The sequence below is a fragment of the Bos indicus x Bos taurus genome, chromosome 14, assembly GCF_003369695.1.
Source record: "Bos indicus x Bos taurus breed Angus x Brahman F1 hybrid chromosome 14, Bos_hybrid_MaternalHap_v2.0, whole genome shotgun sequence".
NCBI lineage: Eukaryota > Metazoa > Chordata > Mammalia > Artiodactyla > Bovidae > Bos > Bos indicus x Bos taurus.
In genome coordinates, this window is record NC_040089.1 from 77598926 (window position 1) to 77618208 (window position 19283).

General features: G+C 43.3%; 1 protein-coding gene across 2 annotated transcripts in view; it reads right to left on the reverse strand.

The window, feature by feature from the left end:
- The window catches only part of CA13 (carbonic anhydrase 13), a 39492-nt gene extending 23172 nt beyond the window's left edge, over positions 1–16320 (reverse strand). Inside the window, exons 1-3 of one of the 2 annotated variants that reach the window (XM_027561630.1) lie at positions 16226–16320; positions 10944–11141; positions 675–793 (exon numbers count right to left, since the gene is read on the reverse strand). In XM_027561630.1, coding sequence (XP_027417431.1) covers positions 675–793; positions 10944–11141; positions 16226–16262 — 354 coding nt within the window. In that variant the 5' untranslated portion in view covers positions 16263–16320. Of the gene's footprint in view, positions 1–674; positions 794–10943; positions 11142–16225 lie in introns of those variants that run through there. The other variant, XM_027561631.1, reaches the window with a different exon arrangement.
- Positions 16321–19283: the final 2963 nt, after the last annotated feature.

The following is a 19283-nucleotide window of genomic DNA, read 5'->3' on the forward strand; positions in this document are numbered from 1 at the left end:
TGAGGTTGTAGAGGTAAGGTAGAGTTCAGGAGAGTTTGTGACTTTACTTTTTGTCCCTAAAGGAATTTTGCCATTTACAATTAACTCTATAATATGGACTTTGCATGTGTGTACACAGTTGGGCCTGAAACAAATGTTTCTTTCCCTTCCTTCCACTTAATCTGTCTGCAGTTTATTCATTTCTAAAACGGGCACAATAACCCTAAGCTTTAAGGCTCAGAAGGGGCAAATTTGTGGCTCTCATGTTGATAAACTCTCATGCTGACATAATAAAGCAATTTCAGCCACGGAGATAAACGAATCTGGTGTAAGGAGAGCTGTCTCGTGCGTCCCTTAAATCCCATCACATAGACAAGCTCCGTGAATATGTATAACTGAACCACCTGAAACTAACAGCATCCTGGAACAACTGTACTCCCGTACTCCAATCAAATTTTTAAATGATAAGGACCTACTGTACAGCACAAGGAACTCTACTCAATGCTGTGCAATAACCTACTTGGGAAAAGAATCTGGGAAAGAACAGATATATGCTCGTGCATCACTGAATCACTTTGCTGTATGCCTGAAAGTTGCATGACATTGTGAATTAACTATATTCCAATAGGAAATAAAAATCAAACTAAAACAGAAGGGAACAACTCTGGGCCACGAATACAGGGCTGCTGACTCACCTCTGCAGCGTACCTCACGCCGTCCACCACGTGTTCAGAGCCGTGATCATCAGTGGACCCCCAGTGAAGGTGAAACTGCCGTAACCTGTAGCTTCCAGTGAGGGGGCCCCCACGAAGAACTACACATCAATACAGTTCAAATTGTTAGCAGGAAAGAAAAACATGTGAATGTCCACAAGCCACAGCATCGTCCTGGATCATTCAACATCTCCATGTCCTCCAAGGGATTTTTTTTATAAATGTGTCATTCAGTTTGCTGACAAGAATACAACTTTTCGGTATGCAAGGAATAAAACCAAGTGTTTTAAAAGGTTAGAGAATCCACAATAGATTTTTACAGAATATCTGGGAAATCAGATGCCTGGGAGACAGAATACCTGGGAAACAGACATGCTGGTTAGAAAGTAGAAAAACTGGGAGTTCATCGAGGTAAAGAATTGTTCTGTGAAATGGAGGCTGTCAGCCTGTTTAAATAAGAATGTGAAGTGTAAAGAGGCCCACCTTGAACTCGGTAGACCAGCCCAGCATTCCAGTCTGAGAACAGGCCTCAGTGTTAGAAGTCCTGGGCTCACACTCTATTTACTGGGTCGTCTTGCACACATCCTCTAGTTTTGAAACCTCAGCTTTTATGTCTATAACTTCAAGAAGAGTATACCTCCTCCTAATGCTGCTGTGAAAACAGAACAAAAACTGGAGGCAAAGCACTTATCACTGCCTGGCAGAGAGGCAGCAAGCCAGACACGTTAGCTGTGGCTGCTTTTTCACTGTGGTTACGATCACTACAGAAACTGGCAGAGTAAACACATCTTCTATACTCGAATCCCATCCTCTTGGAGAAACATGAAATACAAAACAAAATTAACTCTTTTAAATTAATCCATCACATCTTTGTCACTTTGGCAGAGTATATTTTAGTCCTTTGCCTCAACACATATGATCTCTAAAACCATGCCAACAGAATCATATCTTAAGTATAAGCTTCTTAGTAGAAAACAGTCCTAACCTGTCTCCTCCCAATTAATCTTTATTGGGCAAATCTTCAAAGGATATGTGAGGATAAGAAAGCAGGGTAGGCTGATTACATCAAAAGCACAACTAATCTTTCATCAACACCAATAGGCTTGAGTGTGGATCTGTGAGGTACAGCCTTAAACGGTAGCTAATTTAAATGACCCTCCTCTTCAGAAGAAATATATATACATATATATCTCAAAACTCATCAAGAATGAGCCACCTCATATAAGCAGCAAAAGATGTTAAGCAGCATCATGAAGTTTTCTACAAACAACAATAAATAAAAGACAAAACAATTATACAGAGTGAAGTGAGTCAGAAAGAGAAAGACAAATACTGTATATTAACACATACATCGGAGACGGCGATGGCACCCCACTCCAGTACTCTTGCCTGGAAAATCCCATGGATGGAGGAGCCTGGTGGGCTGCAGTCCATGGGGTCGCAAGAGTCGGATACAACTGAGAGACTTCACTTTCACTTTTGACTTTCATGCATTGGAGAAGGAAATGGCACCCCACTCCAGTGTTCTTGCCTGGAGAATCCCAGGGACGGGGGAGCCTGGTGGGCTGCTGTCTATGGGGTCGCACAGAGTCGGACACGACTAAAGCGACTTAGCAGCAGCAGCAGCAACTAAACTGTGCCATCTTTCAAAACTCACTTAAGCGTGCGTCTATGGGCTTCAGCTCTTGTCTGTTTGTAATTGTTTGACTATTTTTAATTAGGAGATTGGACTGAATGTTCTTTAACTTCTACGATCCCCAAAACTGCCTAAGGAAAAACAAATTGGGGGCATATGTAATAAAATCTTTTGTAAGACTGAATGGTTGGGACTTCCTTTAGATTCATTTATGTCCAGATTTCTTTAAGATAGATAAAGATGGTTGTGTTTCGAGCCATCTGAAAAACAGAAGGAAGAGAGAACCACTTACACCACACTCTAGAGCTCACTCTTCTGTTACTCTGACACAAAGAGCAAATTGTAGTTTCACCTCCCACTGGACAGGAGGACAGAGGCTGTCTGCTGGGGTCCCTGCCACACCCTCACCCAGCGGGGTAACCATCACAGGGGAGATGAGTGGTAAATATTTGACAAAGGAATGAATAAAATATTTTATTTGTATGTAGACAAACAGTTTCAAGGATGATTCACAGATAAATTAGTTTAAAAGGCACATTTCCCTAAGTGACTCCATACAGCATGGATGTAGCGGCATTTCAAACAAAAAGAAATCAACACTCCTATTGTCTCTTTTTCCCTTGCTGTTGCATAAGACCTGAGCCGAACCATGAAGTCTTTCCTTCACATATAAAAAGCGGATGAGAGAGCCTGAGGGATCAATGCAGAATTAACTTTGGAAGAAGATGCAAACAAGCTGGCTCAGGAAACGACAGTGATATAAAAATCACACACACGCTATCAGGGAATGTCCAAGAACACTGGGTGATCTCTTGAAAGCTTGCTCTGAATCCAGGGTCTAAAAGCCAGATTAGCACAACTCTGCTTAGTTACGCAATGGAGACCGCCTTACTCTATATGTATCTGGACTTTGTTTCGATTAAAATGTCCAACCTGGGACTATAGTCAGCAAATGTCTAATCACGAAGACCATGCTCGAGGAGCAGTGCTCTACCGAAGAAACACAGAGTGGGAAAAAATGAGTCCAAATACCAAGGCTCATCACAAGTGTTGAGATGGTTTATAAGAAAACAGCTAAACAATGCTATAAGATAAATAATGGTGACAAAAATTATTTTTAATGAGGCTGATTTAGTGTTTGCAGAAGTCAAATTATTCATCTTACTTTTCAACCTAGATGAATAAATATATTATTGTTGCCATCTTAAATTTTAAAATTAGCAATTATTTCACCCAAATCATATATATATGATCTCCAGGGGATCTTCCAGACCCAGGGATCAAACCCAGGTCTCCCACATTACAGATTCTTTACCATCTGTGCTACCAGGGAAGCCTTATACATGTATATATGCCTCCAATAAAATTTTAAAAAACTATTTCAAGTAAAACTCATATAAGAGGTCTATACTGACTAAGAAAGCCGGGTTAATTTTAAAGTTTGGGAAATTGTAATAACTTAGTAGATAGAAATCAGTCATTTGCTATATGCTGCAAAGACCAACGAGAAACGTACACATTATTCAGTTGAACTTAACTTTTTTAAATTGTTAGCACACAGTAGTCAGTTGCCCAAAATGACAAGCAAGGCTGGCAAAACAAAATTAAAAAAAAAATTTTTTTAATCAAAACACTTATCTGTTAACGCATTTACCGTCTATCTCGCTAGAATACAACTCCCCTGAGGGCAGCACTGACCTCCTTCTCCTGGATAACCAGTGTGGATGACAGTGCCCGGGTCAGTGAACCTTATAAAGTAAGAAAGAGAAGCACTCCTTCACAACCTTCAGTCCGTAAGGATGCTACTGAATCAGCCGGGGCACGGCTAAAGAGCAAAGTCTTAGGACCCGGAGAATCTAATGAACGTCGTGGCCTGGTCGTGGTGGGGCGAACAGCTCCCTGAAGTAAAAGTAAATGAACAGCACGCTTATGTTTTGGTTGGAATCTAGGAAAAGAGGAAACAGAGAGCACAAATCCACCAGGATTATAGCAAGAGAGAGAGAGAGAGAGAGGAGACAGGAATGGTCCCAGCTGCTGGGGCTTGAATTCTTTCTGGATCCAGGAAGTCTTCACAAGTCTGGCTTCCTCTGCTCTGAGCACATGCACGTCAACTTACTCTCCGCTCACTCATTCATACAGCAACCCTTAAGAGCTTACAGTGGGCCAGCAACTGTGTTTGGGGTAGGAACACATGAGCAGCGCCATCTCTGTATCTTGGCTGGGAAGGGGTGGGAGAGCATGACTAAGGTGTGCTCACACGCCCCATAACTGCTCCTGCTTCTTCTTCCTTTTTAATGTGTAATTTGAGATCCTGTACACTTGGTTGACTTTGGGCAGTTACCTAGAACTAGATAACAGGATTATAACTGAGACACTGACAATTTTTAGAGTTGAAAAATCAAACTACAACCACTGAATCCACCAAGTGACTGGTGTTCCTTTGTTGTTCAGTTGCTCAGTCGTGTCCGACTCTTTGCGACCCCATGAATCACAGCACACCAGGCCTCCCTGTCCATCACCAACTCCCGGAGCATACTCAAACTCATGTCCATTGAGTTGGTGATGCCATCCAACCATCTCATCCTCTGTCATCCCTTTCTCCTCCTGCCTTCAATCTTTCCCAGCATCAGGGTCTTTTCCAATGAGTCAGTTCTTCGCATCAGGTGGCCAAAGTACTGGAGCTTCAGCTTCAGCATCAGTCCCTCCAATGAGTATTCAGGACTGACCTCCTTTAGGATGGACTGGTTGGATCTCCTTGCAGTCCAAGGGACTCTCAAGAGTCTTCTCCAACACCACAGTTCAAAAACATCAACTCTTCGGCACTCAGCTTTCTTTATAGTCCAACTCTCACATCCATACATGACCACTGGAAAACCATAGCTTTGCCTAGATGGACTTATGTCAGGAAGTAATGTCTCTGCTTTTTAATATACTGTCTAGGTTGGTCATAGCTTTCCTTCCAAGGAACGACTGTCTCTTAATTTCATGGTTGCAGTCACTGACTGCAGTGATTTTGGAGTCCAAGAAAACAAAATCTGTCACTGCTTCCACTTTTCCCCCTTCTATTTTCCATGAGGTGATGGGACTGGATGCCATGATCTTCGTTTTTTGAGTTTCAAGTCTCCTTTTTCACTTTCCTCTTTCACCTTCATCAAGAGGCTCTTTAGTTCCTCTTCCCTTTCTGCTATTAGAGTGGTGTCATCTGCGTTTCTGAGGTTGTTGATATTTCTCACGTCAGTCATCAATCGTAATACCAGCTGTGATTCATCCAGCCCAGCGTTTTGCAGGATGTGCTTTACCTATAGGGCTTCCCAGGTGGTGCTGGTGGTAAAGAACCCACCTGCCAGCACAGGAGATGTGGGTTCGATCCCTGGTTCAGGAAGATCCCCAGGAGGAGGGCATGGCAACCCTCTGTCCATGGGCAGAAGAGCTTCACAGGCTACAGTCCATACTGTAGCAAAGAGTTGGACATGACTGAAGCGACTTAGCACAGCACTGAGTCACTTTGCATATAAGTTAAATAAGCAGAGCAACAATATACAGCCTTGACGTACTCCTTTCCCAGTTTGGAACCAGTCTGTTGTTCCATGTCTGGTTCTAACCGCTGCTTCTTGACCTGCACACAGGTTTCTTAGGAGATAAGCAAGATGGTCTGGTGTTCCCATCTCTTTAAGAATTTCCCACAGTTTGTTGTGATCCACAGTCAAAGTCTTTAGCGTAGTTAATGAAGCAGAAGTAGCTGTTTTTCTGGAACTCCCTTGCTTTTTCGATGGTCCAATGAATGCTGGCAATTTGATCTCTGGTTCCTCTGCCTTTTCTAAATCCTTTTGTACATCTGGAAGTTCACAGTTCACATACTGCTGAAGCCTAACTTGAAAGATTTTGAGCATAACTTTGCTAATATGTGAAGTAAGTGCAACTGTATGGTAGTTTGAACATTCTTTGGCATTGCCTTTCTTTCGGACTGGAATGAAAACTGACCTTTTCCAGTCCTGTGGCCACTGCTGAGTTTTCCAAATTTGCTGACATATTGAGTGCAGCACTTTCACAGCATCATCTTTAGGATTTGAAATAGCTCAGTTGGAATTCCATCACCTCCACTAGCTTTGTTTATAGTGATGCTTTCTAAGGCCCACTTGACTTCACATTCCAGAATTCGTCTGGCTCTAGGTGAGTGATCACACGATTGTGATTATCCAGGTCATTAAGACTTTTTTGTATAGTTCTTCTGTGTATTCTTGCCACCTCTTTTTAATCTCTTCTGTTTACCATTTCTATTCTTTATCGTGCCCATCTTTGCACAAAATGTTCCCTTGATGTTTCCAGGTATTCTTAAGAGATCACTAATTTTTCCCATTGTATCGTTTTCCTCTATTTGTTTGCGTTGTTCATTTAGGAAAGCCTTCGTATCTCTCTTTCTATTCTCAGGAGCTCTGCCTTCAGTTGGGTCGATCTTTTCTTTTCCCCCTTGCTTTTTGTTTCTCTTCTTTCCTCAGCTTTTTGTAAAGCCCCCTCAGACAACCTCTTGGCCGTCTTGTATCTCTCTTCCTTTGGGATGGTTTTGGTCACTGCCTCCTGTACAATGTTACAAACCTCTGTCCATAGTTCTTCAGGCACTCTAACAGATCTAATGCCTTGAATCTATCCATCACCTCCATTGTATAATCATAAGGGATTTGATTTAGGTCATACCTGAATGACCTAGTCGTTTTCCTTAGTTTCTTCAACTTAAGTCGTATTTGGCAATAAGGAGCTCATGACCTCAGCCACTGTCAGCTCAAGGTCTCTTTTTCTTGCTGACTGTATAGAGCTTCTCCATCTTTGGCTGCAAAGAATATAATCAACCTAAGTTTGGTGTTGACCATCTGGTGATATCCATGTGTAGAGTCATCTCATGTGTTGTTGGAAAAGGGCATTTGGCATGTGCTATGACCAGCATGTTCTCTTGACAAAACTGTTAGCCTTTGCTCTGCTTCAAGGCTAAACTTGCCTGTTATGCTGGGTATCTCTTGACTTCCTACTTTTGCATTCCAATCCCCTATGATGAAGACATCTTTTTTGGTGTTAGATCTAGAAGGTCTTGTAAGTCTACATAAAACTGGTCAACTTCAGTTTCTTCAGCATCAGTGACTGGGGCATAGACTTGGATACTGTGATTCTGAATGGTTTGCCTTGGAAGTTAACCGAGATCATTCTGTTGTTTTTGAGACTGCACCCAAGTACTGCTTTTCAGATTCATCTGTTGACTATGATGGCTACTCCATTTCTTCTAAGGGATTCTTGCCCACAGCAGTAGATATAATGGCCATCTGAATTAAGTTTTCCATTTCCCATTCATTTCAGTTCACTGATTCCTAACATATCTATGTTCACTCTTGCCATCTCCTACCTGACCACTTCCAGTTTACCCTGATTCACAGATCTAACATTCCAGGTTCCAGCGCAGTACTGTTCTTTACAGCATCAGACTTTACTTTCACCCCCAGACACATCCATGACTGAGCATCAATTCCCCTTGGGCCAGCAGCCTCATTCTTTCTGGAGCTGTTAGTAATTGCCCTCCACTCTTCCCAGTAGCATACTGAACACTTCCCAACCTGGGCGGCTCATCTTCAGTGTCCTATCTTTTTGCCTTTTCAGACTGTCCATAAGGTTCTCGTGGCAAGAATGCCAGAATGAGCTGCCCTTCCCTCCTCCAGTGGACCACGTTTTGTCAGAACTCTTCACTACGAGCCATCTGTCTTGGGTGGCCCTGCATGGCACGGCTCACAGCTTCACTGAGTTACATGAGCCCCTTTGTCATGACAGGGCTGTTATTTACTATATTCTAAGAGCTATTTCACCTTTTAAAATTTCAAAATTAGTATCACAGCCTATAAAAAATTCAATGTTTGAACAATGAATAATCCACCAATGTTTAAGCTATTTATGTGTCAAATGGTAAATATTAATTGATTGCTGGTGGTTTATAATTTTATTGAGATTTTGCCTATATAGGGCTTCTCTGGCAGCTCAGACAGTAAAGAATCCGCCTGCAATGAAGAAGACCTGGGTTCAACCCCTGGGTTGGGAAGTTCCCCTGGAGAAGAAAAAGGCAACCCACTCCAGTTTTCTTGCCTGGAGAATCCCCACGGACAGCGGAGCTGGCGGGCCACAGTCCACGGGGTCACAAAGAGTCAGACACAACTGAGCAACTAAGCCCACCACCTTCGCCTACATATAGCATAATGCCGTATCACGGTATTTTCCATATCCTCCAAAAAAATCATCCCCCAAAAATATGCTTTTAACTGAAACTTCCCTGGTGGCTCAGATGGTTAAGCATCTGCCTACAATGCGGGAGACCTGGGTTTGATCCCCTGGGTTGGGAAGATCCCCTGGAGAAGGAAATGGCAACCACTCCGGTACTCTTGCCTGGAAAATCCCATGGACAGAGGAGCCTGGTAGGCTATAGTCCACAGAGTCGCAAAGAGTCGGACATGACTGAGCGACTTCATTTCACTTCAATTTAACTGAAACATACATTTATTGGTTACTTTCTGTGCTAGGTGCCATGCTAGGTAGATGAGTAAGACACGGCTGTTGCTCATTTTAGCTGAGTGGAAAGAAACAGCTGGCAGTCACAATGCAGTGTGGGAAGTTCTGTAGGAAGGAGGTCGGGGATGTTCCAGGACCTGACTGGAGGAGCCAGCCAGGTGAGATTCCCAGAGAGACGGGATCCTGTCTGGTTTCAGAAAAACCAGACGCTCCGGTGAGAGCACTCTGGTCTTTCCTCATCTGATTACTATTTCCCTTACTATGGCCGATAGGAGTTCTTCCTCTGAAATTCCTTCCTGGGTGAATTTCGTGTCCACCTGTCCCCCTTTTATAGGACCATTAAAATTCTGAAAGGCAGCTCCCCCAGGTTAACCTTGGTTGTGCAGCAGCCCAACCAAAGAAGCCCCGCCAGGACTGTGCAGAAAGCTTTCTGCCTGTGGTTCTGTGACTGGTGGGATTCAGAGTTAGCTTGGGGAAGAACTGCTTCTTTACAAAATGGAAACTGCTTTATTCAAATTAAAGTGACCTGCTACAGAAGTATCTGTGTTTTTTATCGCTTGTATTAGCTATGGTGGTCTCCACCTTTTAAATAATTTAACCCCTCAAATCACCATGAAACATCCCCCTCATTTATCGTGAAAAAAAAAGAATGAGAATCATGACCTATATTTATGCAGCTTCTGGATCAGAGGAATACAAAGCCCCTTATGGTGATTTCCAGTTAACCCTGGTAATCTCATTAGATAGCAGTGAGACCCTCGCTTATGGGTGAAGGCACGTGCTACCCATCACAGACCCAGTGTCAAAGGTGGAAACAGACAAACTGATTCCACTGATTAACCCAAGGTAGAGGGAAAATGAGAGAGGAAGAGAGAGGGGAAGAGAGGGAGTGAGAAGACCCAGATCATCACCGCACAAATTAGAGGAAGAATTTTTCATAACTAAGGTTTTTATGATGAAGTACAAGCTAATCAGTTCTTACTCTAAAAGTCGGAATGGATAGCCTCAGTTTTTTGCTTGAGATATCATAAACAGTATCAAACTACTATAGGGGGTATAAACTTTGTACTTAGAAACCTTGGACTACTATAGTGTACCTACCACATCAATCATGTCTGTTAATATGGGTTCATAAAGTTGAGGGCTTGAAATACAATTTAATAAATGTAAAAAGTGACATTGCTTCTCCCCTCCCTTACACATTTACTAAAATGTTCTGATGAAAATGAATCACTTTTATGAAGTTAAGAAAGATGAGGAAGAAATGGAATGGGCGTTTCATTTTTGCTAACAACGTAACATTATATAAACACATGAAGACCTTATTACTTATCTAAATCTAAGCTTAATGACTAAATGGGGGATTCCCCAGTAGTCCAGTAGTTAGGACTCCAGGCTTCCACTGAAGAGGGCCTGGGTGTGATCCCTGGTTGGGGAACTAAGATTCCTCAAGTCAAGTGGCAAGGCCAAAATAACGAATGCATGAAGACTTCTAAATAAGGATTTTTATAATCTAACTGTATTTTTCATTAATAAATACAGCATCATCCTAACGTTAGACTAAAAATAAAATTAAAAAATTATCAGAAACCTTTAAAGGTATTCCAAAATATGATTCTCTCTAATTTTCTCTTTCATCTATTTTTAAACTTGGTATCATCTATTCTTTGGGCAAGAAGTATACTTGAAGGAGGATTAAATGTTCGTTTTCAGGAAACGCTCTTTTCTACTTCATTCAGTTAACAAATATACTAGTTTTTGTTTTTTTTTTCCGGTTGGCCCATTATTTATTCACAATGTGAATAAATAAGACCTTATCCTGTGAACTAATCAAACACAACTTTATTACAAGTTCTAGCAGAACACTAACAAGGAACACACAAGTGTTTCAAATGTGGAAGATAAGAATGAGCCATCCACTGATTCATGCTGATGTTTGGCAAAAACCAACACAATCCTGTAAAGCAATTATCCTTCAATTAAAAATAAAGAAATTTTTTAAAAGAGAAGAAGAACGCACCATCCAATCATTCAAACTCCTCACCCCCAAGCAAGAAAAAAGAAAAGGTAACGCCAACCTGATTTGTCGTCTGTGTCGTCAAAGTCAACATTGAAGGAGTGGCCACTGTTACTGATGATTTTAGCTGAGCTGGCGTCGTACTTGATACCAAGAGGTCGGAGGGAAGAATCATATCTCACTTCTTTGGTTTTAATCTCAATCGGAGATTGTTGATCCCCATCAGCAATAGGGAAAAATTCATTCCAATGAACAGGACCTTCAATACACAGGACCAGGCAAAAAGGAAGCAGTAAGTTATTTCGTTCAACCAAAGGCTTGTTGAGTACCACATGCTGTACTTGACTTTGACGAAAACACACAGATGAGTAAACAACGACCTTTACCTTCAGGACTTTAACATCTAACTGTTTTGCTTCATTTTACAAGATCAAGTATTTGGTCTTGCATACTTTATTGCATACTTTATTATAAGTATGCAAACCTCTTGGTTTGCCTGAATTCATCTTCAGAGTTAAACTCACCCTTGTTGACAAAAGAGTATGTAAATTTCATAAAGTACTTTGCAAATGCCTTCTATCAAACTAAAAACAACAGCACAGTTCATCACTGAAAACAGCCAGACTCAGTCTCAGCTCCAGGAACGAACTGTGACCATGCCACAGGCCAGGCTCATGAGCTAAAAGAACTAACGTCGCGGAGAAAGCGGTCTAGTGAAGAAAGGGTGTCGTTCTTTCAAATGTTCTTCCCACTTCTCTTCATTCACTGTATCCCTGGGTATCACCAAGGCCTCAATTTAATTTCCTGTAAATAATGTGCAACAGACAAACTAAGGAAATATATAAATTTTTCACATAGTATAATCCATATAAAATGACTCCACCATATCAGGAAATATAATATGGTTGGTTTTCTGCAATAGAGTCAAGTAACAATTTATTTCTCTTTCTATATTCCAGAAGGTCCTTCCACGGTTGTTTTGCCAATACTACATTTGAGTTCCCACCCAAGGAACAACTGTCATCCCAGTTCTGCATTTATAGTCAAAATTGCATTAAGTTCCCAAATTAAGCATGTTTGGTAAATTGAGGTGAACCAAAATCAACAGCAAGACGCAACTTCAAATAAGCTCCAAGCTAGCCTCCAGACTTTACAGGTTAGAGGTTCTTCTCACCTTCTCTCCTCTGCCTGCAATTTGCACAACCTCTACCAGGCCAGTAGAAAAGGCTGCTGACTAAGCTTTTCCCTGCTCACTAAGCAACTTACTTGATTTTTCTAAAACTCAAGTACTTACTAAAATGACACAGCATGACAATGAATTAAGCATTTGCTACTGACAACACAAAATATTTTTTTAAAGATAAGATTTAGAATGAAATTTCAAGAAGTGCAAATATATCAGAGTTATCAACAGCTTCAGTCTAAATCAAATGTTCCTTCTTATTCATCTTCTTTGCAAAGGAGATAATATAAATTCTTTACTTCATACATGCATCAGGTATAAAAAGTCAGAACACGAATACAGAACCACACACATAACTTAGACGTTGTTCTCTTATGAATCATACACTTTGGACTTGGAAGCAACTTGAAAACCAAAATTCTTTGGTTACATCTTATTACAGGAAGGTGCTGCTGCTGCTGCTAAGTCACTTCAATCGTGTCCAACTCTGTGTGACCCCATAGACGGCGGCCCACCAGGCTCCTCTGTCCCTGGGATTCTCCAGGCAAGAACACTGGAGTGGGTCGCCATTTCCTTCTCCAATGCATGAAAGTAAAAAGTGAAAGTGAAGTCTCCCAGTCGTGTCCCACTCTTAGCGACCCCATGGACTGCAGCCTACCAGGCTCCTCCGTCCATGGATTTTCCAGGCAAGAGTACTGGAGTGGGGTGCCATCGCCTTTTCTGAGGAAAGGTACTACATTTCCTTATTTACTAGGTACTGTCATTCACCTTTCTAGCACTCTTTTTATAAACAAGCCAGTCCTTTTCCAATGTGAAAAAAAAAAAATGTTCTATTTCACTGCCCTCAAGTATGCATTAACCTATTGAGAATCAGACTTCAAATATACATGTGTCATAGTATGTTGTTAACTATTTTTCTAATTAGGAAAGAGTTTCTTTCTACTCTTAATCCCTTTATGCTTCTATTCCCAGTTCTTTACAGCCAGAACTACTTTTTAAAACAGAGGAAAACCAAAATAAAACAAAAATAATATCATTTTGCATCAGTCAATATTATCTATTAAACACGATGGTATGTTCATTTCCCTGCCTCTTAAAAACGCCCCTTCCTCTTTTATAAATTCTCCATAACGTGCAACTTTGAAACTCATCTAAACACAGGTGTAGAGATACATGGTAGTTCTTTCATTGATTCAGGAACTTTTGAAGACCCTTGGAGATGTGTAGTTTTCCATGACTGTCATGTTTCCTAAACCAAACTAATAAAATTGTCAAAGGTTCCTGGAAGAAGTTCTCAGTCGTCTGTGAAGGTGGTGGCATCTTCTGATGCCTCCCCTTCTGATGTTCCATTTATCATTGCTACTATTTCCAGTTTGCTTCCTTTAATCTCTGCATTCACTGCTTTTGCCAGTCTAAACTGAAAACAAGCAACAGAACTTGCCCAGTCAGGAAACAATATATGAATGGGATTTTGCCAAAGTTGATCTACTTAAAGGCGTGGTCCTCAGAAAGCTACTGAATTTAAAATCAGGGAGTGTTAGTAGTATCCAGCTCTTTGCAAATCCAGGGACTGTGGCCCAACAGGTTTGTTTGTCCGTGGGATCTCCCAGGCAAGAATCCTGGAGTTTCATTTCCTTCTCCAGAGGATCTTACTGACCCAGGGATGGAACCTGGGTCTCCTGCATTGCAGGTGGATTCTTCACTGTCTTAGCCACTGGGAAGTCAAAAGCAGAGAACAGCCCTACAATTCTTAGTGGAAATATAAAATAATTCCTTGTTAATGGCTTTTCTACAAAGGATCTTTCTTTTATGCTTTCAATTTTTAATTTTTTCCTCCAGTTTTATTGAGATGCTATTGACATACAGCACTATGTAAGTTTAAGGTGTACAGCATAACAATTTGACTTACAATACATAACCCATGATATGATTACCACGAGTTTAGTGAACATCAATCACCTCATATGGATACAGAATTAAAGAGCAGACAAAATATGTCTTCATTGTGATGAGAACTAAGACTCACTCTCTTAACTTTTATACATAACATATAGCAATGTTAACTATATGTATCATGTTGTCCATTAAATCCTTAGTACTCAGTTATTTTATAACTGGAGTGATCACCTTCATCCAGTTCCCCGCTCCCACTCACTCTGGTAACAACCATAAATCTGGCCTCTTTCTCTATACGCCTGTTTGTTTCTGAAGCATAATTTATCTACAACACGACGTTAGTACCTAGTACACAACATAGCGATTTGATATTTTTATACACTTCAAAATGACCACCATAAGTCTAATTACCATCTCTCAGCACACAAAAACATGACATGATGTTTCACCACATTCCCCACTCTGTACATTTCATCCTCATGAGTCATTTATTTTGTAACTGGAAGTCTGTACCTCTTAATCTCCCTCACATATTTCTAAGATGGATTTTTAAAACTTCAGATGCACTTCACTGGAACCAATATTTTCTAACCTATTAAAGAGTAATCAATATTCATTGATTGAAAATACCCTTCCCTTCCTAATCATAGTGAGGGCACTGTTAACACCTAGAAACTATTAAACAGGGAAGATCCCCTGAAGTAGGAAATGGCAACCCACTCCAGTATTGTTGCCTGGAAAATCCCATGGACAGAGGAGCCTGGTGGGCTACAGTCCCTGGAGTTGCAAAGAGTTGGACAGGACTGAGCATGCAGCCACCCAACTATTAAATAACAAGAAAAATTATTCCAGCAGAGGGAAATTAAAAGAAATTTCAATTTTCCCAAACATAAATTGAAGATTAGCAAAATGTAAGACTATAATTGTAGTCTCACTCAAAGAGAAATCCACCTAAATATATTTTTCATTATTAAAACTCTCACTTGCTGCCATTTTTCAACTGGCAAGTTTATCATAGTCTCAAAAATGCTACAATTAGAAATGAAACTCTTCTGTTTCTTTGTGAAAGTAAGCTTTCTATAAAACTAAGTGTATACTACTGCTCAATAATATGCATGTTGATCCAAGGAAAGTATTATTACTATTATTATTCACAGATCTAATATTGAGAGTAAGACTTTCTTGGTGTCACTTTGCACATAATGGCTATTTGAAATAATCAGTTTAATATAAAAATAAGAAAAAATAGTTTACTTTTGATAACTTAGAATATACAAGAAGAAAAGTATACATATTATTAACTGTTGCTCCCACCAATAAACATGTTTTGACCAACGCTTTAAAATATCAATGATCCGTTGCTAACCGCCAGTCTCTGCAAGAATGAGTGGAAGGAGAAAGAAAAAGCGTGGAAAAGTAGTTTAAAATATAACTTCACTTCTCAAAAAGAACCTAAAATCTTGCTAAAATCAGCAGTTCCAGACAACTACCTGCAGGCTGCTGGGGGAACAGTTAATAGTAACAGCTATTAAGAAACCTGCGGGGCATTGGTGGCCAGGAAGACAACTTAAATCTCAGTGCTGCGATTCAAGTCATTAAAATTTCTTAAGTATATTGTCACATCTTGGCCATGATTTGCCTCCCCTAAATGAATAACGAGTTTAAAGGAGCAAAAAAGCAAGCTTGTCCTCAGCTCATAGAAGTCTGCCGTCAGATCTGTTGTGAACTGCGAGCCTTTGACGGGTCGCTGGTTACTGCTGGGGGCAGCTCTCCGCTGGTCGAACGCCAGGGAGCGGACGCGTCTGAAGGTGGGGGGCCGGGGTGTGTGGACCGGGGTCACCCCCGGCGCTGTCCGCGTCTACACGGCGTCCAGACTCCCGCAGCGCCCGCCCCCCCGCCCCCGCGGTCCCCGGCGCTGTCCGCGTCTGCACCGCGCTCAGCCCCCCGCGGTCCCCGGCGCTGTCCGCGTCTGCACCGCGCTCAGCCCCCCGCGGTCCCTGGCGCTGTCCGCGTCTGCACCGCGCTCAGCCCCCCGCGGTCCCCGGCGCTGTCCGCGTCTGCACCGCGCTCAGCTCCCCGCGGTCCCTGGCGCTGTCCGCGTCTGCACCGCGCTCAGCCCCCCGCGGTCCCCGGCGCTGTCCGCGTCTGCACCGCGCTCAGCCCCCTGCGGCCCCGCGCTCGGCTCCGCGGAGCGCCGCCGTCTCCAAGGAGGACCCCAGAAGCCCCCGGGCGCGCGGAACCCCGTCCATCCACTCCGGGCTCACCGTCGCTCTCGCCGTAGCCCCAGCTGAACCCCGACATGGCCCCTTGCGGCGGAGCCAGCGGACGGCGGCCCGGCTCCAGGCCCCGCGGCCCCGCCCGCCCTGCTCCGCCCGGCCCTGCTCCGCCCGCCCCGGGGCCGTGTCGGGGTTCAGCTGGGGGCGCCCTGGAGCCGCGGCCGGGCGCGGGGCGCGGGGCCCGTCCGGTCGGTTTGATCCAGGGGGAGAGACTGTGCTCGGCGGGGAGGCGGGGGCAGCAGACGGAGAGACGGAGAGGGAGGAGGGGAAGGCTGCCCGGTGGGCTGCTTCTGAGCAGGGGTCCTGCTGGAAGGGAAGGGCTGCCCCAGGGCCGTCGGGGACCGGGGAATCCCCCGGGCTGTTTAATGCAGTTTCACTTAATGTTCAAATGCAGTGTAATTTATGAACAGATTTATGCAAAGAGCTTCGTAATTGGCATGAACCCCAAGGCGATGGCACCCCACTCCAGTACTTTTGCCCATGCACGGAGGAGCCTGCTAGGCTGCAGTTCATGGGGTCGCGAAGAGTGGGACACGACTGAGCGACTTCACTTTCACTTTCATCCATTGGAGAAGGAAATGGCAAGCCACTCCAGTGTTCTTGCCTTGAGAATCCCAGGGATGGGGGAGCCTGGTGAGCTGCCGTCTGTGGGGTCGCACAGAGTCAGACACGACTGAGGCGACTTAGCAGCAGCAGTAGCAGTGAAGTTTCTCAGTCGTGTCCGACTCTTTGTGACCCCATGGTCTGTAGCCCGCCAGGCTCCTCCGTCCATGGAATTCTCCAGGCCAGAATACTGGAGTGGGTAGCCTTCCTTTCTCCAGGGGATTTTCCCGACCCAGGGATCGAACCCAGTCTCCCCAACTGCAAGCTGACGCTTTACCATCTGAGCCACCAAGGAAGCCCCTAATTGGCATGACCCTTGGGTAAACCCTGATAGTTCAGTTGGTAAAGAATCTGCCTGCAATGCAGGAAACATTGGTTTGATTCCTGGGTCAGGAAGATCCACTGGAGAAGGGATAAGCTACCCACTCCAGTATTCTTGGAATTCCCTTGTGGCTCAGCTGGTAAAGAATCCGCCTGCAATACGGGAGATCTGGGTTCCATCCCTGAGTTGGGATGATCCCCTGGAAAAAGGAAAGGCTACCCACGCCAGTATTCTGGCCTGAAGAATTCCATGGACTGTGTAGTCCATGGGGTCACAAAGAGGCGGACACGACTGAGCGACTTTCACTCACTCACTGCATAAAAGAATGTTTGAAAATCTTTCATTTTCTCTTGCCATCCACGTGGCTGCTGCATAAAGTGGTAATGGCAGGTCCCCGGAGGTCCAGCTTTAGGAAACCGCTCATTGTTCAGGGACCACTAACTAAGGACCGGTTTGAAGTGTTCTTTGGACTTGAGGTAGATGCTCTGTGGTCAGCCAGTGGCTCCTTCTGCTTGTACAGATCTTAATGAGGCTAGAATGCAGCGGCATAGAAGAGAATGCGACGAAATACAATAAACGATGCTTCTTTTGCACCTAGGAGAAGGCCAAGGCTTTCGTATTCCATATTCTGTGGCATAACTGGATTCATTTATGCCACTAATATAATAGGAACCAGACTTGCAAGAATAAGGTCTAATCGATATTCATTTTTCACCACAGAAGACAATATTCACACATATATGGGTACATACAGGGACTTCCCTGGTGGCTCAGACGGTAAAGCATCTGCCTGCAATGCGGGAGACCCAGGTTTAATCCCTGGGCCAGGAAGATCTCCTGGAGAAGAAAATGGCAACCCAGTCCAGTGTTCTTGCCTGGAGAATCCCATGGACGGAGGAGTCTGGTAGGTTACAGACCATGGGGTTTCAAGAATGAGACACGACTGAGCAACTTCACTTTCACTTTTCACTCCCCAGGTGGTGCTGGTGGTAAAGAACCTGCCTGCCAGTGCAGGAGATGCAAGAGATGTGCATTCAGTCCCTGGGCCAGGAAGATCCCCTGGAGGAGGGGATGACAACCCACTCCAGTCTTCTTGCCTGGAGAATCCCATGGACAGAGGAGCCTGGTGGGCTACAGTCCACAGGGTCGCACAGAGTCAGACCCAACTGAAGTGACTTAGGACGCATACATGGGTGTATATAAGATATAAAAGTATTTATAACATATACATGTGTAAGATACATATAAGTATCTTAAACCTATTTAAGAATGTTGTCTTGAAAAGTTAAGTCTGGGTTACTCAGCTAAGTGCCCTAAGTCTACTATAGATATAGTTGGGGATATTATGAATGTTGTGAAGAAGATTGTGAAAGCTCAAAACTCCATAAGCCACCTTCTCATGGTGTCCTTGTCTCAGATCAACTGTCTCGTATTTTACAAACTCAAGGATCCTCTCTGTAAGGAGCTTGGTGTCCCCGTTTCCAGCAACACAGATGACCTGGCACTTCAAGGTTAATGATGGTCTATCTGGTCAGTTCCTAGTGCTCAAGAATAATCCTTGGATGAATGAATAAATGAATGAATGGACCAAAATTGTTAAAGAAGTTCCAATTAGTGGGCTTAAAATCCTTCCCAAATTGTTCATTTCACTGCTTAGGTTCACAGTGTCCTCTGGCTTGAATTTATTGTGTACTCTATCCAGTTTTCCAAAAGAGCAAGCTAACCATTGGAATCAGACTGCCGTTTACAGATACTGGTTAGATAATCCGCAGAACATCCGCACAATCAGCTACTGTCAATATTTGAAAAGAATGAAGAAGATCTCCATGAACAGAGACAGGGTGAGTCCTGGGACAGATCCAATGGGGGGGAAAAAAGAAGAGGAAAAATAAGCAAAGGTGCAAAAGAATGTATGTAGTATGCTACATTTTCTTATCTTTAAAAAAAGAAAAGAATTTCAGACTATCTGGGTTAGGTTGGGTAGTTACACTGAAAGGAAGTGATGGGAAAGAGTAGGTCACGGAGCACGTTGATCTTTCTGTCGACCACTCATAGGTCATGCGTGGGACTGGCCGTGTCTTGCCACGCCGTCAACCTTAGATTTGTGTGGGGTGACACCGC